General features: G+C 42.6%; 1 protein-coding gene across 3 annotated transcripts in view; it reads right to left on the reverse strand.

Moving 5' to 3' along the window:
• Window positions 1–20,344, reverse strand: part of LY96 (lymphocyte antigen 96) — a 41,291-nt gene extending 20,947 nt beyond the window's left edge. Inside the window, exons 1-3 of one of the 3 annotated variants that reach the window (XR_010134829.1) lie at window positions 20,159–20,344; window positions 6,823–6,912; window positions 1,584–1,712 (exon numbers count right to left, since the gene is read on the reverse strand). Coding sequence is in view for 2 of the 3 variants with exons in the window: in NM_001279747.1 (NP_001266676.1) it covers window positions 1,584–1,712; window positions 6,823–6,912; window positions 20,159–20,270 (331 nt within the window). In the remaining variant the exon portion in view is untranslated. 3 annotated transcript variants of the gene reach the window in all.
• Window positions 20,345–22,002: the final 1,658 nt, after the last annotated feature.

The following is a 22,002-nucleotide window of genomic DNA, read 5'->3' on the forward strand; positions in this document are numbered from 1 at the left end:
CTAATTTTTGTAGTTTTAGTAGAGATGGGGTTTCACTATGTTGGCCAGGCTGGTCTCAAACTCCTGACCTCGTGATCCACCTGCCTTGGTATCCCAAAGTGCTGGGATTACAGGCGTGAGCCACTGTGCCTAGCCACTCTTCCCACTTTTTAATGGGGTTATTTGTTTTTGTTGTTGCTGTTGAGTTGCTTGAGTTCTTTGTACATTCTGAATATTAGTCCCCTGTTGGATGAATAGTTTGCGAATTTTTTCTCATATACTACAGGTTGTCTGTTCACTCCGTTGATTATTTCTTTTGCTATGCAGAAGCTTTTTGATGTAATTAAATCCCATTTGTCTACTTTTGTCTTTATTGCCTGTGCTTTTGAGATCTTTGTCATAAATTCTTTGCCTAGACCAATGTCCAGAAGAATCTTTCCTAGGTTTCTTCTACTATGTTTATAATTGCAGATCTTATGCTTAAGTTGTTCATCCATCTTGAGTTGATTTTTGTATGTGGTGAGAGCTAGGGGTCCAGTTTTATTCTTCTGCATATGGCAATCCAGTTTTCCCCAGAGTAACTTTCTGAGGAAGGAGATCCTACCATTCAACTTCAGATAACCAGAACGTAAATCACGATTTGCTCAAATTAGGTTCAATAGATGTTTATGGAAGGAAGTGGGAGGAGGGAGAGAAGAAGTAGACAAGCTGGTTTGAGTCTGACACCTCTGAGGTCTCAAGAAAGAGAAACTTTGAAGATTCAGGTAAAATATCAATGTAATTCCACAGAGATTGTGTAAAAGAAATGCACAATTAAAAAAAACAGTAATCTGCTAAGGGATTTTTTTTTTTCCAGAGAGAAAGCATGACACAGTAGGAGAGTCATGTCTTAGAGTTAGGATGCTGCTCTCTTACTAGTTCTCCAAATGACCATGGACACATTACTAAGCCACTGCAAACATCAGTTCCCTCATTATAAAGATGACAGGACTGGAAAATTCATAACAAAAGAAGGATTCTTATTCTGAACACTGTACTAGGCTTTTTTTTTTAACACACATTCTCAAATTTAATTCTTAAAACTATGTATGATGTGTTTTACTTTCCCATTTTATAGCTGAGGAAAATGAGGCCAAGAAAGGTTAAATATTAATAACATGCCAAAAGTCACATTGCTGGTAAATGGAAAAGCTGGAATATAGCTCTAAAGTAGTAATTCCTTTTTTTTATTCATTTTTATTTTTTATTTTTTTATCCCTTGGTGCAAGATCTCTGTAAGGGTCCTAATTTCTGAATGTTATTATTCTGTAAATAATTCCAAGGAGGAACATAAAGGCAGAAGTCACTGAAGAAACCAAGAACTGTATAGAAAATCTGGTGGGTTACTATGAAAAATATTAATAATACAAATCATGTAAGTGTCATCCTAACAGTTCAAGTATATAGTTATAAAATGTTATTTAAGCTGCTAAAAGTAAAAACTTTGGATGGAAAAAGAATTATTAGCAGAAAAGGAACTTCCCATTTTCAATGTATTTAATTTTCATAACATTTTCATAAAGAATTATTTCCTATTCTAAAAGTAATATGAACTGAATACTTACCTCCCTTCAGAGCTCTGCAAAAAGAGTAATCGTCATCAGATCCTCGGCAAATAACTTCTTTGCGCTTTGGAAGATTCATGGTGTTGACAGTTATATAGAGATTGAAATATAATTGCTTTAAATCTCTCCCTTTAAAAGAAAAAATCCTATTAGGCCCTCAAATAGTAGATTCTTTTATACATAGTAATTAACATTTATTGTATAGTTAAAAGGGGCCCTGTGCTTTTCTTACATTATTTCATTTAATCATCACAACTATCTACAAGATGTCAATTATTACTCTTCTTCTGCAGATGAGAAAACTGAAGTTCTGAGAGGGCAACTAGTAAATCATAATCAAATACAATGTTCCACAGTAAAACTATGCATGCTCTGCCTAAAAACAGAAGAGCCTTCATAACTTCATTGAGAAAACTATCAAATAAAGACATAAAATGTCTAGTTCTATGGTTCTGCTAGAAAATTCAAAAGAAAAGAAAAGGAAAGGAAGGACAGTGAGACAGTCAACTTTCTAGGAGTTCTGATGAAAGATTTCTTGAGAATAAAATAGAATCTTTTGATGAAAAATTAAATGTATGCCTATTTTTTAATTTCCTCATGATCTCCCTATTTCCAGCTACCATGAAAAATTCCAGTAATCAATGCATTTTTCTCAACTCTTCCAACTTATTCAGTTGGCCCAAATGAAAAAGATGCACAATCCTTTTCTTTCTTTTCTTCTTTTTTTTTTTTTTTTTTTTTTTTTTTTGAGAAAGACTGGAGTGCAGTGGCGTAATCTTGGCTCACTGCAACCTCTGCTGCCCAGGTTCAAGCAATTCTTCTGCCTCAGCCTCCGGAGTAGCTGGGATTACAGGCGCCTACCACCGTGCCCAGCTAATTTTTGTATTTTTAGTAGAGATGGGGTTTCACCATCTTGGCCAGGCTGGTCTTGAACTCCTGACCTCGTGATCCACCCACCTCAGCCTCCCAAAGTGCTGGGATTACAGGCATGAGCCACCATGCCTGGCCAAAAAAGATGCACAATCCTTTTCACAATGAAAACAATTTTGCAACCACTACCTCACTGAAAATATTTTCCTAGTAAGATCACCATGACTCATTGTAACCATAATCAAAAGACAACTTTTCTAACTTTAATTTGAACTTGGCTATGCTTAACAGAACTGCCTGCTCCTTTCCCTAAACCTTCTTTGGTGTTGGTGCAACCACTCCCTTCCAGGTGTCCTCCAATCTCTCTGACTCCTCTTCCTCAGTCTATTTCATCGACTCCTGGATTTCTCCAGGATCTATCCTCAGTTCTCCTTAGTTTTCACTCTGCACACTCTCTCAGGCCAAGTACCACATAAGGTGACAATTCTCAAGTCAACTTTAGTCTCAACCTTTCTCCTGAGCATTGATCCCATGTATTTATTCAATATCTCTACTCAAATGTTGCCCAGTTACCTCACCCAACAGATCTAAAAGTGATTTCCTCCTCTTCATCACCAAGTTGGCACTAGAATTCCCAGTCCCAGTAAATCTTTCTAACCTCCTTTTCATCCCCATTACCGCGCTGCCTTCATGTAGGCCCTCATTGCTCTGAATCTGAAGCACCACCAACTTTCCTAATTTGTCTTCACTTCTCAACTTTCAGGGTAGGGTGTGGAGAAGAATATCATGGCGTCTGTTTCAAACAGTGATCCCATGGCCTACTCCATGGACTTGGGCTTGAACTTCTCCAAAAGCAGTGCTGTGTGTAGAAGTTGAAAGACCATTTTCACAAGGAATTCCTGGAGACACAGAAGCACAAGACAGCACCACTGTGGTGTCCAGTGACAATGCAGGGCAAAGGACCTTCTTCCATTTCTTCGTGAAATACAGCATGATTCCAGTCTTCAATAACTCCAGGAAAGGAAGTCCTGCTTTGACAACTCAATAGTTTAAGTTGTGAGAAACTCCTTGTCCTTGGACACCACTGTGGTCACGTTAAGAACATGAACAATGGCAACAATGAGACACCACTTTTGTGGCTCAGCAGGCCGGGGATGTCAATATGGGTGTTGGAGTGAGAGACAAGAAACATGGGCTGGGAGCGGTGGCTCACGCCTGTAATCCTAGCACTTTGAGAGGCTGAGGCGGGCAGATCACCTGAGGTCAGGAGTTCGAGACCATCCTGGCCAACATGGCGAAACCCTGTCTCTGCTAAAAATACAAAAATTAGCTGGGTGCAGTGGCAGGTGCCTGTAATCCCAGCTACCAGGGGTGCTGAGGCAGGAGAATCGTTGGAACCCAGGAGGCAAAGGCTGCAGTGAGCCGAGATCACGCCACTGCACTCCAGCCTGGGTGACAGAGTGAGACTCCATCTCAAAAAAAGAAAAGAAACATGGTGGCTGTCATGTGGTATAAAAGAGGACTATTTTTTAGCTTACCAAAGACAATTCCAGGAACTTCCAGAAATAACCTTGAAGGAAGCTTATGCTCCAGTTTTATTTGTCAATCAGTTAATAATATACAAATAATTTACTAGCAAGGCTATGACATCTCAAAAGGTATCATTTCCATTCGCAACCTATTTTTGGTTCAAGTTTGTACTTGTATCTCTTCCTGAATTCAAGTAGAAATGAGGCCATAAAAATAAGGTTGATTTCCATGAATGTGGCCTCACACTTTATACCAACATTATAGTATATTCTATGGAAACATAATTGCGCTATAAAAATATGACTGAATAATTATTTTGTTAATGAATTAATATAATTTGTTATATAAATGTCATATTTAGTGAGAAATTATAAAACACTTGTGATGGCCATTGAGGTATGTCCCTCAAATTTCCCTTCAAAAGCAGCTGCTGTGAGAAGAGTAGCTGGCAGACAGCCTGCAGCTGCCGTACCTTCACATCTATCTCAGCACTCAGCCAGAGGCCACCCTCTCTTAGGCTGCTCCTATAATGATCCAGCACTGCAAGGACCCTAGAGCCAGGCTACTCCCGCCTGTCATGGGTCTCTTACGACAGGCATTCTGCTCTGGGGCTTCCTATTTGGCCCATGCCAAGAGTGTCTCAGGGATGCATTCTGGTCTGAGGATTATCCTACTTAATTCTCCTTCCTCCCTACTCTCTTTTCAAAGGTATCAGACCTGCACCCCAATCTGAATTTTCTCCTAGCCTACTCTGGCTTCCTCTCCCCTTTACTGTTCACAAGCGTTTCCTCCAAGAAATCTCTAGCCTAATTCCTTCTTAGTGTCTGCTTTTCAGAGAACTCTAAATGATTTCGTACTGTCTTATTATCTTGGCCTGGAAAGATACAACCTGTTTCCTGCGAGTAAGGGCAAGGGATTCACTTGAAAGTGAGATTATTCATTATGTAAATCATCCTTTATGCCAATTGTGTAGGGGTAAAACCTGCCAACAGACCAGAAAACAGAACCTAGGAAAAAAGAAGAAACTGTAGAGCCTTAGCCAAGCAAAACTTTAGATTATTTATTTTATCTTTGGCCAGGAAAGTGGAGGAAATAGAGTTAATCATCCTTTGCTCTGTGCTGTCACTAAGCCCTGTTGCTATCACTTCACTTATACCATACTATCTGCAGTTCTGTCTCTCCTATTGCACTGATGGATTCCTGAAGATCAAGAGAATGTCTTATTGGCTGGGCACGGTGGCTCGCGCCTGTAATCCCAGCACTTTGGGAGGCCTAGGCGGGTGGATCACTTGAGGTTAGGAGTTCAAGACCAGCCTGGTCAGCATGGTGAAACCCCTTCTCTACTAAAAATACAAAAATTAGCCAGGCATGGTGGTGGGCGCCTATAATCCCAGCTACCCGGGAGGCTGAGGCAGGAGAATGGATTGAACCCGGGAGGCAGAGGCTGCAGTGAGCCGATGAGATCATGCCACTGTACTCCAGCCTGGGCAACAGACAGAGACTCCATCTCAAAAGAAAAAAAGAGAGAGAGAGAGAGAATATCTTATCAATGAATTCACAGTGCCTAGCATGATACTTACAATTTACTAAGCATCTTTTTAGTGAATAAATGAATGCAGATACAGAGTGTCAAAAAAACAGGTTGAACAACTAGAATCATGAAAATTAAAACACAAGTTTGTTGTCTATCATTCCTGGGTTCTCAGTTTTGGGGATTTTGTTGTTGTTGTTTTTCATTTTTCTGGTAAGCCAGAGAACTAAAATCGGGGGAAAATGTTTAAGCTTATTTATGTAAAACTACTCTGTAAAGTATTAATCTAAAACAAGCTCCAAATCTAAACTAGGATGTAAATTATGTGATAATGATGATGATAAAGATTAAAACTAAAGTTTTCTGGGATTCCAGAGCTTACGGGCAATAAACAATGTTGGGTAACTGGTAGGAGAGGAAAAAGTTTTGTGTCTGCACAGAGACTGAGATACAGCCCCATGCTATCACCCCACCTGCATTAGTTTTTTCTAAGCTGATAACAAGCAAAGTCATAGAGAGGAAAACCAAGACACAACACAAAGCAAAACAAAACACATGGCCTTCTGTCATCCCATTATTACTGTATTTTTCTCTAGAAAGACCATCTTTAAAAAATATTAAAGTCCTGGCTTGCTGACACACAGATCTTTGACTAATGGAAACCCAATATTACTTATAGCTAATGATTGACGAAGGATATACCTGTAAGATTGTTGGACAGCTGAAGTTATTCCCATTTCTACCCACATGTTCTTGTATAATCCTCTCCCAATAGTATGGGCTAGCCTAGTGACTTGCTTCTAACCAATAGAACACAGCAAAGATGATGGAGTGTTACTTCCATGATTATGCTATGTAAGATTGTGACTTGCCTAGTTAGCTGACTGTCCCCCTTGCTGGCTTTGAAAAAGCAAGCAGCCATACTGAAAATGCCCATGTGGTAAGGAACTGACGGGTGGCCAACAGCCAGCAAGGGACTGAATACTAACAACTGAATACTGACAACAGCTACGTGAGCTTAGAAGTATATATTTCCTAGTTGAGCCTCAGAAGGGACTCCAGCCTGGCAAACACCTTGATTGTAGCCTTATGGGAGACCTTGAAGCAGACACAGGTAAGCTATGCCCAGAACACTGATCAACAAAGATGATGAGATAATAAATGTGTGCTGTGTTAAGCCACAAAGATCGTGGTAATTTGTTACGTAGCAATAGATAATGAATACAAGTATATCTGAAACACAATCATTTATCACTGATATTTCTTAACTCCTTTGATTGGTCTATAAAAGCAAAAATTTGAACTTACTTGGAATGTAGAAAATGTGCAATAATCCTTTGGATCCTTTCAATTCTATACAGGGGTTAACATTAATTGAAATTGGGTATTGCATTTTATCTAAAAGCAATAAAGATAATGTCAATAAATTACTACAAATCATCTCCATTAAGTATAGTATTCTGAATATCAGCCTTTTAAGATGAATCTTGCATTAAAATTATAAAATAAGAAAAATTGATGATGATTGAAAATATCTCCCCAGAAGAATGACATCAGCAATGTGGCAGAATCAGAAGCCCTGAACTCTTCTTGCCTCCACTAACACAACAATTTACAGAAATATTCCCTTTATGAAAAATCAAACTAATTGAAAGACTCCTGCACCCAAGGAGAACACAAAACCAGATTCAACAAAGCCAGTAGGGAGACTTGGGACATTCTCTAATCAGAGATTATTACCCTGGTGTGGTGTCATACAATCAGGAAGAGACCCCCCAACACCAGCTCCTAGCTCCACCCATGGGAGGAGAGAAGTCGTTTCACATGTCCAGAACCCCAGCTTTTTCACGAGGGCTCCCCAGAGGACTGGCTTCTGTCTTGCCAGTCTTGGAGCTCTGATGAGTCTGGCACAGTCTACCACCCAGGGGAGAATAAAGGCAGTGGCTTGGGCAGATAGGCATCATTAATCCTCCCCTCTGCTCAGCACAGAGTGAAAAGATGAAAAATCTTAGCTCTCAGCTTTCTCCTGGGGAGGGAAAGAGTTAATCCATGCATCCAGCATCCCAATTTCTCTGGGGATCCCCAAAAAACTTATATCTGTCTCATCAGTCCTAGAGTTCTGACAGGTCTGGCATAGTCTAGCTGCCTGGCAGGGGAATGGAGACAGCAGCTTGGGCTGGTAGATGCCACAGTTCCCTCCACCACCCCATCTCTGGCTCAGCACGGAATAGGTGGACAAAAAAACACAGCTGCCTGCATCTCCCTGAAGTGAGAAAGAGTTGGTAGAGGACCCCAGAATCTCTAACCAGGCTAATAGTGAAGTGGGAAATTAAAGAAAGAAAGAAAAAGAAAATTAAAAACAGAAAGAAATAAGCTTTCCTGTATTAGGCTGACTCATCTCAAAGGCAGTAGCAGGCAAGGCCTAGACCCAGGAAAAGTCTTGATAAAGACTATCTGAGAAGATACGACACAAAGAAATGTGCTCTGGAGACTCTCCCAGCACTCCCTCAACATAGGGAGAGGAAAAACAAATTTTCCTTTCTTTTATGATATGAGTTTACAGATTCTTGTTCTCTGTAACTAGGAACTTCAAGTATTCTGTTTTACCTAAGAAGTACAGCAAAGGTCGTGAGAAGCCTGAGCAGGCCTGAACTACAGCTGTCTGGGCACCATGGTGAAGGTTATGAGATAAACCAGTGCAAGGCTCTTTTGAGCAAAACCTAGATAACAGACATCTGGGTTGCATAGCAATGTTCATGTATAGTCCTGAGTTATGAACCTGTCACAATTGGATTAATTGTTCTGCCTCTATATCCTTGCTTTTGTGCCACTGTAAGCCTGCTTCAAGCTAGCCCACCCCCTTTTAGAAGTGTGTATAAAAGTCAAGTGCTGTCCTTGTTCAGGGCCCAGTTTTTGGATGTTAAGTCCGCTGGGTCTGAGTGCATTCAATAAAGATCCTCTTGCTTTCCCCCGAGGTCTCTCTTGTCCTCCTGATTCCCACAACAATAGGTGTGGGTATGTTCCTGTTGTGAGGCCAATCTGTGAAGACTGAAAAAGATGTCTGCTTTGTAATGTGTAGATGCCAAACAGAGAGACAAGGAAAATGAAAGATCAGGCAAAGATGTTTCAAACAAAGGAGCAAGACAAATCTTCCTCATTTATGCTAAGGAAATGAAGTTATATGATTTACCTGACAGACAATTTTAAATACCTACATAAAGATGCTCACTGAGGTCAAGAGAACAATACATGAATGCAGTGAGAATTTCAACAAGAAGAAAGAAAACATTTTAAAGGACCACACAGAAATCATGGAGCTGAAGGCTGGGCATGGTGACTCATGCCTGTAATCCCAGCACTCTGGGAGGCCGAGGCGGGTGGATCACCTGAGGTCAGGAGTTCTAGACCAGCCTGGCCAACATGGTGAAACCCCATCTCTATGAAAAAAAATACAAAAATTAGCTGGGCGTGGTAGCATGTGCCTGTAATCCTAGCTACTTGGGAGGCTGAGGCTGGAGAATCACTTGAATCCAGGAGGCAGAGGTTGCAGTGAGCCAAGATTGTGCCACTACACTCCAGCCTGGGTGACAGAACAAGACTCTGTCTCAAAAAAAAAAAAAGAAAGAAAGAAAGAAAGAAAGAAATCATGGAGCTGAAGAACACAATAACTGAACTAAAAAGTTCACCGGAGGGGTTCAGCAGCAGACTAGACCAAGTAGAGAAAGGATCAGTGAACTCAGAGAGAGGTCACTGGAAAATAATTCAATCAGAGGAGCAAAAGGAAAAAATAATTTAAAAGAGTGAAGAAAACTTAAGGTAATGGTGAGACACCAGAACCATATATGCATTATGAGAGTTCCAGAAGTGGAAGAAAAAAAGAACAGACTACAGAAAGTTTATTCAAAGAAATAATGGCTATAATCCCAGCTACTCAGGAGGCTGAGGCATGAGAATCAGTTGAGCCTGGGAAGCAGAGGTTGCAGTGAGCTGAGATCACGCCACTGCACTCCAGCCTGGATGAAAGAGCAAGACTCTGTCTCAAAAAGAAAGAAAGAAAGAAAGAAAGAAAGAAAGAAAGAAAGAAAGAAAGAAAGAAAGAAAGAAAGAAAGAAAGAAAGAAAGAAAGAAAGAAAGAGAGAAAGAGAGAGAGAGAGAGAAAGAAAGGAAGAAAGAAAGAAAGAAAGAAAGAAAGAAAGAAAGAAAGAAAGAAAGAAAGAAAGAGAGAAAGAAAGGGAGGGAGGGAGGGAGGGAGGGAAGGAATGAAGGAAGGAAGGAAGGAAGGAAGGAAGGAAGGAAGGAAGGAAGGTTGGTTGAAAACTTCCCAAATCTAGGGAAGAAAATGGAAATAATGGAAATACAAATCCAAGAAGCCCAATGAAATAGTTTTGTTTGTTGGTTTGTTTTTAAATACGGGGGTCTGCTCTGTCATCCAAGCTGGAGTGCAGTGACGCAATCATAGCTCATTGCAGCTTCTAACTCCTGGGCTCAAGTGATCCTCTTGCCAATAGCTGAGACTACAGGTGTATACTACCACACTCAGCTAATTTTTTTTTTTTTTTTTTTTTTGTAGAGATGATGTCTCACTATGTTGCCCAGGCTGGTCTTGAACTCCTGGACTCAAGTGATCTTCCTGCCTCAGCATCCCAAAGTGCTGGCATTACAGGCATAAGTCACCACATGTGGCCTGCTTTTTGTTTTGTTTTTAATTAAAAAAAAATTTGTAGAGGCCAAGTGTGCTGGCTCATGCCGGTAATCCCAGCACTTTGGGGAGGCCAAGGTGGACCAATGGTTTGAGGTCAGGAGTTCAAGACCAGCCTGGCCAACATAGCAAAACCCCATCTCCGCAAAAAATACAAAAATTATCTGGGCATGTCAGCACAGCACGTGCCTGTCATCCCAGCTATTCGGGAGGCTGAGGCACAAGAATCACTCAAACCCAGGAGGCGGAGGTTGCAGTGAGCTAAGATCACACCTCTGCACTCCAGCATGTATGACAGAGCAAGACTGTCTCAAAAAAAAAAAAAAAAAAAATTTTTTTTTAGAGATAGAGGCTTTCTTTGTTGCCCAGGCTGGTCTCCAAATCCTAAAGTGTAGAGTTGTTATATGTGATTCAATTTAAGTTGTCATTAGCTTAAAACAGACTGTCATAACTATAAGGTGTTGCTATGGTTTGAATGCATTCCCTGAAGTTCATGCATTGGAAATTTAATCCCCAGTGCAAGAGTGTTGAGGGGTGGAACCTCCAAGAGGTGATCAGTTCATGAGGGCTCTGCCCTTGTGAATGAATTAATGCTGTTGTTGCAGGAGTGGATTGGTTATTGTGGGTGTGGATTCCTGATGAAAGGATGAGTATAGCCTCCTTCCCCACCCCTGACAAGTGCCCTTTCGGCCTTCTGCCCTTCTGCCATGGGATGATGCAGCAAGAAGACCATTGCTAGATGCAATGCCTCAATGTTGGATTTCTCAACAACCAGAACCATAAGCCAAATAAATTTCTGTTTATTATAAATTACCCAGTCTTACGTATTCTGTTATAGCAGCAAAAAACAGATGAAGATAGAAAATTGGTGCCAGAGAGGTGAGGTGTTGCTGTAACAGGTACCTAAAAATATGGAAGCAGCTTTGAAACTGGATAATAGGCAGAGGCTGGAAGAGTTTGGAGGAACAGGCTAGAAAAAAGTCCATATTGCCATGAACAGAGCATTAAGGGCAATTCTGATGCGGGCTCAGAAGAAGGGAAGAAATGTAGGGAAAGTGTGGAAATTCCTAGCGATTACTTAAGTGGTCATAATCAGAATGTTGGTAGAAATGTGGAAGGTAAAGGCAATTCTGATGAGGCCTCAGACACAAATGAAAAACAAGGTATTGGAAACTGCAGTAAAGGCCATCCTTGCTACACAGTTGCAAAGAACTTGATGGACTTGTGTCTGTTCCCTAAAACTGTGTGAAAAATGGAACTTAAGAGCAAAGATCTACACTATCTGGTAGAAGAAATAGATAAGCAGGAAAGTGCTCAAGGTGCTGCATGGCTTCTTTTGGCCACTTATAGTAAAATTCGATAACGAAATTAGTATGGATAGAAGGGAGCCAAGTGTTCTTCTACATCAAGACAATGGGAGAATGACCTGAAAGGCATTTCATAGATCATTAAGATAGGCTAGGAGTTTGAGGACAAGGTCATATGTGAAAAACCCACAGTCAACATCATACTCAATGGTGAAAAACTGAAAGGTTTTACTTTAAGATCAGGAACAAGGCAGTGATGTCCATTCTCATCACTCTTGGTCAACATAGTACTAGAAGTCCTAGCCAAAGCAATTAGTCAAGAAAAAAAAAAAGCATCCAAATTGGAAGGGAAGAAGTAAAATTATCTTTTTGCAGATGACATAGTCTTATATATAGAAATCTCTAAAGACTTCATTAAAAATTGTTACAGCTGGCTGGACATGGTGGCTCACGCCTGTAATCTCAGCACCTTGGGAGGCAGAGGTGGAAGGATCACATAAGGCCAGGAGTTCAAGACTAGCCTGGGCAACATAGCAAGACCCTGTCTCTATTAGAAACTTTAAAAAATTTTAAAGAAAATAAAAATGTAAAAAAGTTGTTAGAAATAATAAATGAATTCTGCAAAATTGCAGGATATAAAATGAACCTACAAAAATCAGTAATGTTACTATATACTGTCAACAAGCTTTCAGGCCTGGTGCAGTGGCTCACACCTGTAACCCCAGCACTTTGGGAGGCCAAGACAGCAGAATTGCTTGAGTCCAGGAATTCAAGACCTGCCTGGGCAACATGGCAAAACCCCGTCTCTACAAAAAATACAAAAATTAACTGGATGTGATGGCACATGCCTGTAGCTACTCAGGAGGCTGAGGCGGGAAGATCACTTGAGCCCAGAAGGTCAAGACAGCAGTGAGCCAAGATTGTGCCACTGCTCTCCACCCTGGGCAACAGATTGAGATCTTGTTTCAAAAAAATTAAAATTGCCAGGTGTGGTGGCTCACACCTGTAATCCCAACACTTTGGGAGGCCGAGGAGGGTGGATCACCTGAGGTCAGGAGTTTGAGATCAGCCTGGCCAACATGGTGAAACCCTATCTCTACTAAAAATAAAAAATTTGCCGGGTGTGGTGGCGGGTGCCTGTCATCCCAGCTACTCAGGAGGCTGAAGCATGAGAATTGCTTGAGCCCAGGAGGTGGAGGCTACAGTGAGCTGAGATCACGCCACTGCATTCCAGCCTGGGCAACAGAGCAAGACTCTGCCTCAAAAAAAAAAAATTATAACAAGCTATCTGGAAAAGAAATTAGAAAAACAATCAAATTTACAATAGTACCAGGAGGAATACAATAAACTTCACTAAGGAAGTTAAAAACTTGTATAGTAAAAACAATAAAATAAATTGATCAAAGACATTAACAGGACAAAAAGAAACAGAAAGATATCCCTTGCTCATAGATTGGAAGACAATGTTGCTAAAATGTTCACACCATTCAAAGTGTCCTACAGATCCAGATTTGAAGCAATCTCTATCAAAATCCTAATGGCATTTTTTTTTTGAGAGAGAGAAGAGACAGGATTTCACTCTGTCACCCAGGATAAAGTGTAGTGGCACAATCATAGCTCAGGGCAACCTCAAACTCCTGGGCTCAAGTGATCCTCCCACCTCAGTCTCCTGAGTCGATAGTACTACAGGTGCATGCCACCACACCCAGTGAATTTTTTTTTTCATTTTTTTGTAGAGATGGGGCCTCACTATGTTGCTTAGGCTGGTCTTGAACTCCTGGCCTCAAGTGATCCTCTCACTTCAGCCTCTCAAAGCACTAGGATTATAGGCATGAGACACCATGCCTGGCACCAGTGACATTTTTTACAGAACTAGAAAAAAAAAACTATAAAATGTATACAGAATTTGTGATACTGTGATATAATAAGAAATATATATTTTGTCTCTGCCCCACTTTCTGACACAGAGATCCTAAAACCCTTGTAGTTTACAGAACAATGGGAGCAGTAAGAGAATTTTTTGTCCTAACATTTGGTTTTTGATCCCAATTTCTTGCCCAGAGCTTCCAGTCCCTTAGACTGTCCTGGGCAATAGCAGCATCTTTTTTTCTAATGGTAACTTTTGGTGGGTTCCTGGATAAGGGCCAGTTACGAGAAAGACTAAGCCATGATGAGAAGCTTGGAACTTTTAGCCCCACCTCCCATCCTGCAGGAAGGGGAGAGGGGCTACAGACAGAGTTAACATTCGATTATGCCTACATGATGAACACCCCATAAAAATTTCAGAACGACAGGTTTAGGAGAGCTTCTGGGTTGATGAACACATGGAGATGCTAGGAGGATGGTGCACCCAGAGAGGACATGGACACTCTGGTCCCCTTATCCTGCACCTTACCTTATATATCTCTTTCATCTGGCTATTCGTCTGTATCCTTTGTATTAATAATATCCTTTATAATAAACCAGTAAACATAAATGAGTGTTTCCTTGTGTTCTGAGAGTTAGTCTAACAATGATCAAACCCAAGAAAGGGGAACCTCCAATTTATAGCCAGTGAGAACAACAGGTGTCAACCTAGGGCTTGCACATGGCATCTGATGTGGGAGGAAAACTTGTGGGAAGGACCCCCTAATGGTTGGGATCTGACTGTAACTCTAGGTAGTCTTAGTATTGCTTCAAGATCCTGAGTAGTCTTGGAGGTCTTGGTATAAAGTTGAGATTTCACTCTAATTGTAGTGAAAAGCTACTGGAGGATTTTCAGCAGGAGGGGTCACATTATCTAACTTATTTTCATTTTGCAAAGATCTCTCTGGCCTCTCTGTCAAGAATAGATTGTATGGTGGCAAGAACTGAAGCAGAGGGAGGGCAATTTAAGAGGTTTTTGTAGAGGCCAAGGAGAGACAAATGTGGCATGAGTGTTAGAAAGCAGTGAGAAGCACTTGAATATAGAATAGAATCTGGAGATCATGAAAACAGGAATGACTAATACAATAATGTAATAGGTAAGGGAAAGAGATACTTAAGGATACTTCTGGTTTGGGGCCTAAGGAATTAGGTGGATGATGAGATGTAGAAGACTTAGACAGAAACAGGTTTAAGGCCGGACACGGTGGCTCATGCCTGTAATCCCGACACGTTGGGAGGCCAAGGCAGGCTGATCGCCTAAAATCAGGAGTTCAAGATCAGCCTGGTCTCTACTAAAAAAATACAGATCAGGCATGGTGGCTAATGCCTGTAATCCCAGCACTTTGGGAGGCCCAGGCGGGTGGACTGTCTGAGGTCAGAAGTTCGAGACCAGCCTGACCAACATGGTGAAGCCCCATCTCTACTAAAAACACAAAAATTAGCTGGGTGTGGTGGCGCACACCTGTAATCCCTGCTACTCAGAAGGCTGAGGCAGGAGAATCACTTCAACCCAGGAGGCAGAGACTGCTGTGAGCCAAGATTGCGCCACTGCACTCCAGCCCAGGCAACAGAGCAAGACCCCATCTCAAAAAAATAAATCCCATCCCCAAAAAAATACAAAAATTAGCCAGGACCAGGCGCAGTGGCTCACGCCTGTAATTCCAGCACTTTAGGAGGCCAAGGTGGGTGGATCATTTGAGGTCAGGAGTTCAAGACCAGCCTGGCCAACATGGTGAAACCCCGTCTCTACTAAAAACAGAAAAAAATAGCCAGGCATGATGATGCATGGCTGTAGTCCCAGCTACTTGGGAGGCTGAGGCACGAAAATCACTTGAACCTGGGAGGTTGCAATGAGCTGAGATCGCGCTGCACTCCACCCTCAGTGACACAGCAAGACTCTGTCTCAGAAAAAGAAAGAAAGGAAGGAAGGAAGGAAGGAAGGAAGGAAGGAAGGAAAGAAGGAAGGAAGGAAAGAAAAGAAACAGGTTTTAGGCCTAGCGTGGTGGCTCATGCATGTAATTCCAGCACTTTGGAAGGCCAAGGCAGGAGAACTGCTTGAGCCCAGGGGTTGGGACTGGCCTGGGCAGCACAGCAAGACACTGTCCCTACAAAAAATTTAAAAATTAGCCAGGTTCAGTCTTGCTCTGTTGCCCAGACTGGAGTGCAGTGGCACAAACATGGCTCACTGCAGCCTTGACCTCCTGGGCTCAAGCTATTCTCCTGCCTCAGCCTCCTGAGTAGCTGGGCTATACTACTGGTGAGTGCCATCACATCTGGCTGGCCATCCTGATTTAAAATGCAACCCCCTAGCTTCTCCATTTTTGCATATTTGCACTCTCTACCCTGCATCCCCCAGCCTTATTTTTCTTTCACAGCAATTACCACCATCTGACATGCTGAATATTTTACTGAATCCATAAGGGCAGGGACTTTTGTCTTTGTTGTTAATTCGCTTATCTCCTCAGTTCCTAGAGTAAGTGCATGCTAAATGCTCAGAGAATATTGGTTTCATTAAATAATCTATTAATTCCGTGGATTTTCTAACCATCTGTAGCAAAAATAAATAAAGATTAGAACTGAGACCAATGACTCAGGATCATAGGAAAGCATGTGCCTAAGGTCCTGGGAACCAACTCACACACCCACATTTTTTGCCTTTTCCAAAACTGGGAGAATAAATCAGTCAATTTGTGCCATTTTTGTATGTTATGGACTGACAGAAATGTGTCCTCATTCCCCTCATCCCCATTCACATGTTGAGGCTCCAGTACCTCAGAATGTGACTGCATTTGGAGACAGTGCCTTTAAAGAGGTAATTAAGTTAAAATGAGGCTGTTAGGATGGGCCCTAATCCAATCTTGTTGGTGTCCTTATAAGAAGAGGAAATTTGGACACACAAAGAAACGCCAGGGATGTGCACACACAGAGGAAAGGCCATGTGAGGACACAGTGAGAAAGCAGCCAGCTGCGAGTGTCTTAGTGCACTTTGTGCTGCTATAACAGATTATTGGTGTCTGGGTACTTAATAAAGAACAGAAATTTATTTCTCACAGTTCCGGAGGCTGGTAAGTTCCATGTGAAGGTGCTGGTATCTGACAAGGGTGTTCTTGCTGTCTCATCCCATGGTGGAAGAGCAGAAGGGCAAGAGGGGGCAAAAGCAGGAGACATAAGGGGGCTAAACTTGTCTTTTTATGAGAAACTCACTCCCTCAATAATGACGTTAATTTATTCACGAGAGAAGAGCCTTCATGGCTTAATCACCTCTTAAAAGTCCCACCTCTTAATACCATCACAATGGCAATTAAATTTCAACATGAGTTTGCAAGGGCACAAAATTCAAAACACAGCAGTAAGCCAAGGAGAGAGGCCTCAGGAGAACCCAATTATGCAGACACCTTGATCTTGGACTTCTAGCCTCCAGAACTGTGAAAAAATAGGTTTTTGTTGTTTGAGCCATCCAGTCTGTGGTATTTTGTTATGGCACCTGAACTAATTAAGACACTGTAGCCCGGAATCAGTGGCTCAGGCCTGTAATCCCAGCACTTTGGGAAGCTGAGGCAGGAAGATTGCTTGAGTCCAGGAGTTCAAAACCAGCATGGACAACATGGCAAAACCCCATCACTACAAAAAACTTAAAAATTAGCCAGACATGGTGGTGCACGCCTGTAGTCCCAGCTACTTGGGAGGCTGAAGCGGGAAAATCACTTGAACCTCAGAGTTTGAGGCTGCAGTGAGCCATGATTCCACCATTGCACTCCAGCCTGGCTGACAGAGCAAGACTCTGTGTTTAAAAAAACATACACTTAGATGCCCAGCAGCTTGACCAAATGGAAATCTATCTCTTCTTTTTCATGGAAATCGTCACAGTGAATCAGAGGTTGTTGTCACCAACACCCTCACAATAGTACCTAGAGGAATCAGTGCTTCCCATACGTGATGCATTTTTGGCTGGGCAGGATGGATTCTCTCAGGCTGGGAAGGCAGTCATATGGCAGTGGGGATGGCAACAAGCAGCATCTTGCTGTAGATGTGTATTCCAGTGGCTTGCCCACAGTCCCTTTGTCAGTGGGGCAGCAGGAAAGGACCACAGGGTTTCTCACAGAGAAGGAAGGAAGATCCTCCTTCATAAAGTCAAATCAAATTAGCCAGGCATGGTGGTGCACATCTGTAATCTCAGCTATTTAGGAGGCTGAGGCACAAGAATCACTTGAACCCAGGAGGCAGAGGTTGCAGTGAGCTGAGATCGTACCACTGCACTCCAGCCTAGACGACAGAATGAGACTGTCTCAAAGTAAAAAAAAAAAAAAAACTAGAAAGTCAAATCAAAAGATACACCAACAGTGATGGTTTCACAGCAACGTGCATATACTTAATACAATTGAGCTAAACACTCAAAAATGATTAAAATGTGAAATTTTAGGCCAGGTGCAGTGGCTCATTATCTGTAATCCCAGCGCTTTGGGAGGCCAAGGTGGGAGAATCACTTGAGCCCAGGAGTTCCAGACCAGCCTGGGCAATATAGCAAGACTCCATCTCTACAAAAAAATTAATAATTAGGCCAGCTGCGGTGGCTCACGCCTGTAATCCCAACACTTTGGGAGGCCAAGGTGGGCAGATCACCTGAGGTCAGGAGTTGGAGGCCAGCCTGGTCAACATGGCAAAACCCTGTCTCTACTAAAAATACAAAAATTAGCCGGGTGTGGTGGTGGGCACCTATAATCCCAGCTACTCGGGAGGCTGAGGCAGGAGAATCACTTGAACCCGGGAGGTGGTCGTTGCAGTGAGCCAAGATCATGTCATTGCACTCCAGCCTGGGCAACAAGAGTGAAACTCAAAAAAAAATTATTTAATTAATAATTAGACAAGTGTGGTGGCATGTGCCTGTAGTCCCAGCTACTTGGAAGGCTGAGCTGGGAGGATGGCTTGAGCCAGGGAGGTGGAGGTTGCAGTGAGTGGAGATCGTGCCACTCACTCCAGCCTGCACAACAGAGCAAAACCCTGTCTCAAAAATAAATGATAAAATAAGATAAAATGTGAAATGTTTTAAAAAGACTTTGAGTTATTGTTAAGAAAAGATTGAAAGCTAAATAATAATACAAAATGTTATATCCATAAAAACCATATAAAGAGTGGCATAAGCCGGGCGAGGTGGCACACGCCTGTAATCCCAGCACTTTGGGAGGCCGGGGTGGGCAGATCACAAGATCAGGACATTGAGACCATCCTGGTCAACATGATGAAACCCTGTCTCTACTAAAATACAAAAAAAAAAAAAAATTAGCCTGGTGTGGTGGCGCACACCTGTAGTCCCAGCTACTCAGGAGGCTGAGGCATGGAAATCGTTTGAACTTGCAAGGCAGAGGTTGCAGTGAGCCGAAATCGCACCACTGCACTCCAGCCTGGCAACAGAGCAAAACTCTGTCACACACACACACACACACACACACAAAGAGTGGCATAATTCGCACATGGTACAAAAGAGCCAAAGGAGGAGAGGGAAGTGGGGGCCAAGTAGAGTAGGAGCCTTGCTGGAAGAGGGGAATGCAAAAGGATCTTGTAGCATGGAGAGATTTTAGAGATACGTTTGGAGGGAATTCAGTGCAACCCACCAGGAGAAGAGCCACGGTGTGTGACTGGCCACACTCCTAAGTCTCCTCCTCACATGTGGCAATTATCCCAATTTCCCGAAAGTCACTTTATATTAGCATTTGGCAGAGCATGTTTCTCAAGAGAGTTAACATACACTCCAGAGTAAAACACAAACAAACAAACAAACAACAAATGAAATTGAAAATGTGGTTAAACAGGTGCCTTTATTGCAGAACTTCTCAGAATCCAAAGTACATCTGTAAATCTCTCCCAGATGATTAGGTCATAGATCCTATTTTCCCAAAAGAATCTCAAAGAACTGGTATTTTGGGAAGCACCACTTTAAACCTCCCAGATATTGCTAGTAGGTGGAAAAGGGCAGCCAACCCATGGTAAGCAGCACGGTGGAAAGTACCGAACAAAAACAGCTGTCAGGCCTGACACTGTGCCTTCAGATCCGAGGACACTTGCTAATGAGCAGCTGGGGCAGGGGACAGTGATACAGCCAGTGAATAGTATTAGGGTATGGCTGACTCCAAAAAAAAATTAAGAGTATTGTCTCTATGTGACCCTACGCTAAAAAACTTCACCTCGCAACACCCTTATCAAGTAGACTATAAAATCACTTTCACTTCAGTGCTAAAAAGGCTGGAGTACTTTGCTTAAGGTCACACAGCTAGTGACAGAACCAGGCTTTCATCCAGTTACGGAGATGATTCCAAGAGCACACAAAAGTCACAGCTTAGAGCAGAAATCAACTCCAGGAAGCAGCTGGGACTGCTCTACCATCTCGAAGAAGAACTATTAAGTGTCAAGGCTGAGGTGAAAGCTCAGAAGCAGATGGTTTTATTAAAAATGGGCAGAACCCAAAACTGGGCTCAGGGTAGAGAAAGATGACGCAGGGAACAGAAGCACTTGGAGGTCAAGCACAACACAGTTTAGAGACTCACAAGCTCTGTGAGTGGTCGAGAACATTCTCATGGGGCAGCTGCCAGCTATTGCTTTTCCTGCTGGCAGCGTCCGCCACAGCAGCTGGAACACACTGATGTTTCGTGTGTTCCAGCCACAACAGTGTACGGTTCTCGTGAAAACTTACCCTCAAAATAGTTGATGCTACAATTATTTGTTTTGCGGTTTTACTTACCACAGTAGGTGTATGAAATACTTGCATCGGATGAGTTGCAGACCCAATACTGCTTCTGAGCTTCAGTAAATATGGAAGAAAACAGGGTGGAAAAAAACAGAAATGGTAACATGATTCAATGTCTCCAAAGCTTTACAAACGCAAAGAGGACAACTCTTCCTTTTCAGTAAGCAGAAAAGATTTAACTTAGTCATCAGTCACATGATTTCTGAGTTCCTATCCAACTGTTTCCTCTTTTTGTGTGTGTGTGTGCTTAACATTTGAGCACTTCCTATAAAGGAAGAGAGAAAAATGATTTAGAATGTACTCTTCAAACACTTACTGTAAATGACAGTGATCAAAGCCTTAAAAATAAAACAAGACACTTTGGCCAGGCACGGTGGCTCATGCCTGTAATCTCAGTATTTTGGGAGGCCGAGGCAGGTGGATCACTTGAGGTCAGGGGTTCAAGATCAGCCTGGCTGACATGATGAAACACATCTCTACTAAAAATACAAAAATTAGCCAGGTGTGGTGGTGCATGCCTGTAATCCCAGCTACTCAGGAGGCTGAGGCAGGAGAATCACTTTATCTTGGAGGCAGAGGTTGCAGTGAGCCAAGATGGCACCACTGCTCTCCAGCCTGGGCAACAGAGCAAGACTCCATTTCAAAAAAAATTTTTAAATGAAAAATAAAATAAAATAAACAAGACAATTCCCAGTCAACTGTAACAAAACCAGTCCCTAGGTCCCCCTGAAAGTCTCAACAGACAGGCACTCCTTTTCCCTCTGCATTGTTCTTCTCTCCTACAGCTCTGTATAACAGCAGTCCCCAACATTTTTGGCCTCAGGGATCAGTTTCATGGAAGACAATTTTTCCACGGACTGAGGGGATGGGGAGGGATGGTTTCAGGGTGAAACTGTTCCACCTCAGAACATCAGGCATTAGATTCTTATAGGGAGCACGCAACCTAGATCCCTCGCTTGTATACTTCATAACAAGGTTCCTGCTCCCATGGGAATCTAATGCTGCTGCTGGTCTGACAGGAGCTGGAGCTCAGGTGGTAATGCTCGCTCACCTGCTGTTAACCTCCAGCTGTGCAGCCCACTTCCTAACAAGCCACAACCAGATTCCTAACAGGCCATGGACTGGTACTAGTCCACAGCCCCCAGAGGATGGGGCCTCCTGCTTTATAAAACAAATTCTCAGCTGGGCATGGTGGCTCATGCCTGTCATCCCAGCATTTTGGGATACCAAGGTGGGTGGATCACTTGAGGTCAGGAGTTCAAGACCAGCCTGGCCAACATGGTGAAATTCCGTCTCTACTAAAAATATAAAAATTAGCCAGGCATGGTGGCACACACCTGTAATCCCAGCTACTCGGGAGGCTGAGGCAGGATAATCGCTTGAACCCAGGAGGCAGAGGTTGCAGTGAGCCAAGATTGGGCCACTACACTCCAGCCTGGGCAACAGAGTGAGACTCGGTCTCAAAAACGAACAAACAGGCCAGGTGCAGTGGCTCACCTCTGTAAATCCCAGCACTTTGGGAGGCTAAGGTGGGCGGATCACCTGAGGTCAGGAGTTTGAAACCAGCTTGGCCGACATAGTGAAACCTGTCTCTACTAAAAATACAAAAATTAGCTAGGCATGGTGGCAAGTGCCTGTAGTCCCAGCTACTCAGGAGGCTGAGGCAAGATAATTGCTTGAACCGAGGAGGTGGAGGTTGCAGTGAGCCAAGATGATGTCACTGCACTCCAGCCTGGGAGACAGAGCGAGACTCCATCTCAAAAAACAACAATAACAACAACAAATCAAATTATCATGGCCCAGAGAGCTGCACCTATAGATCTGAAGTAAACAGTCTC

Source organism: Gorilla gorilla, chromosome 7, assembly GCF_029281585.2.
Source record: "Gorilla gorilla gorilla isolate KB3781 chromosome 7, NHGRI_mGorGor1-v2.1_pri, whole genome shotgun sequence".
NCBI classification, from domain to species: Eukaryota; Metazoa; Chordata; class Mammalia; order Primates; family Hominidae; genus Gorilla; species Gorilla gorilla.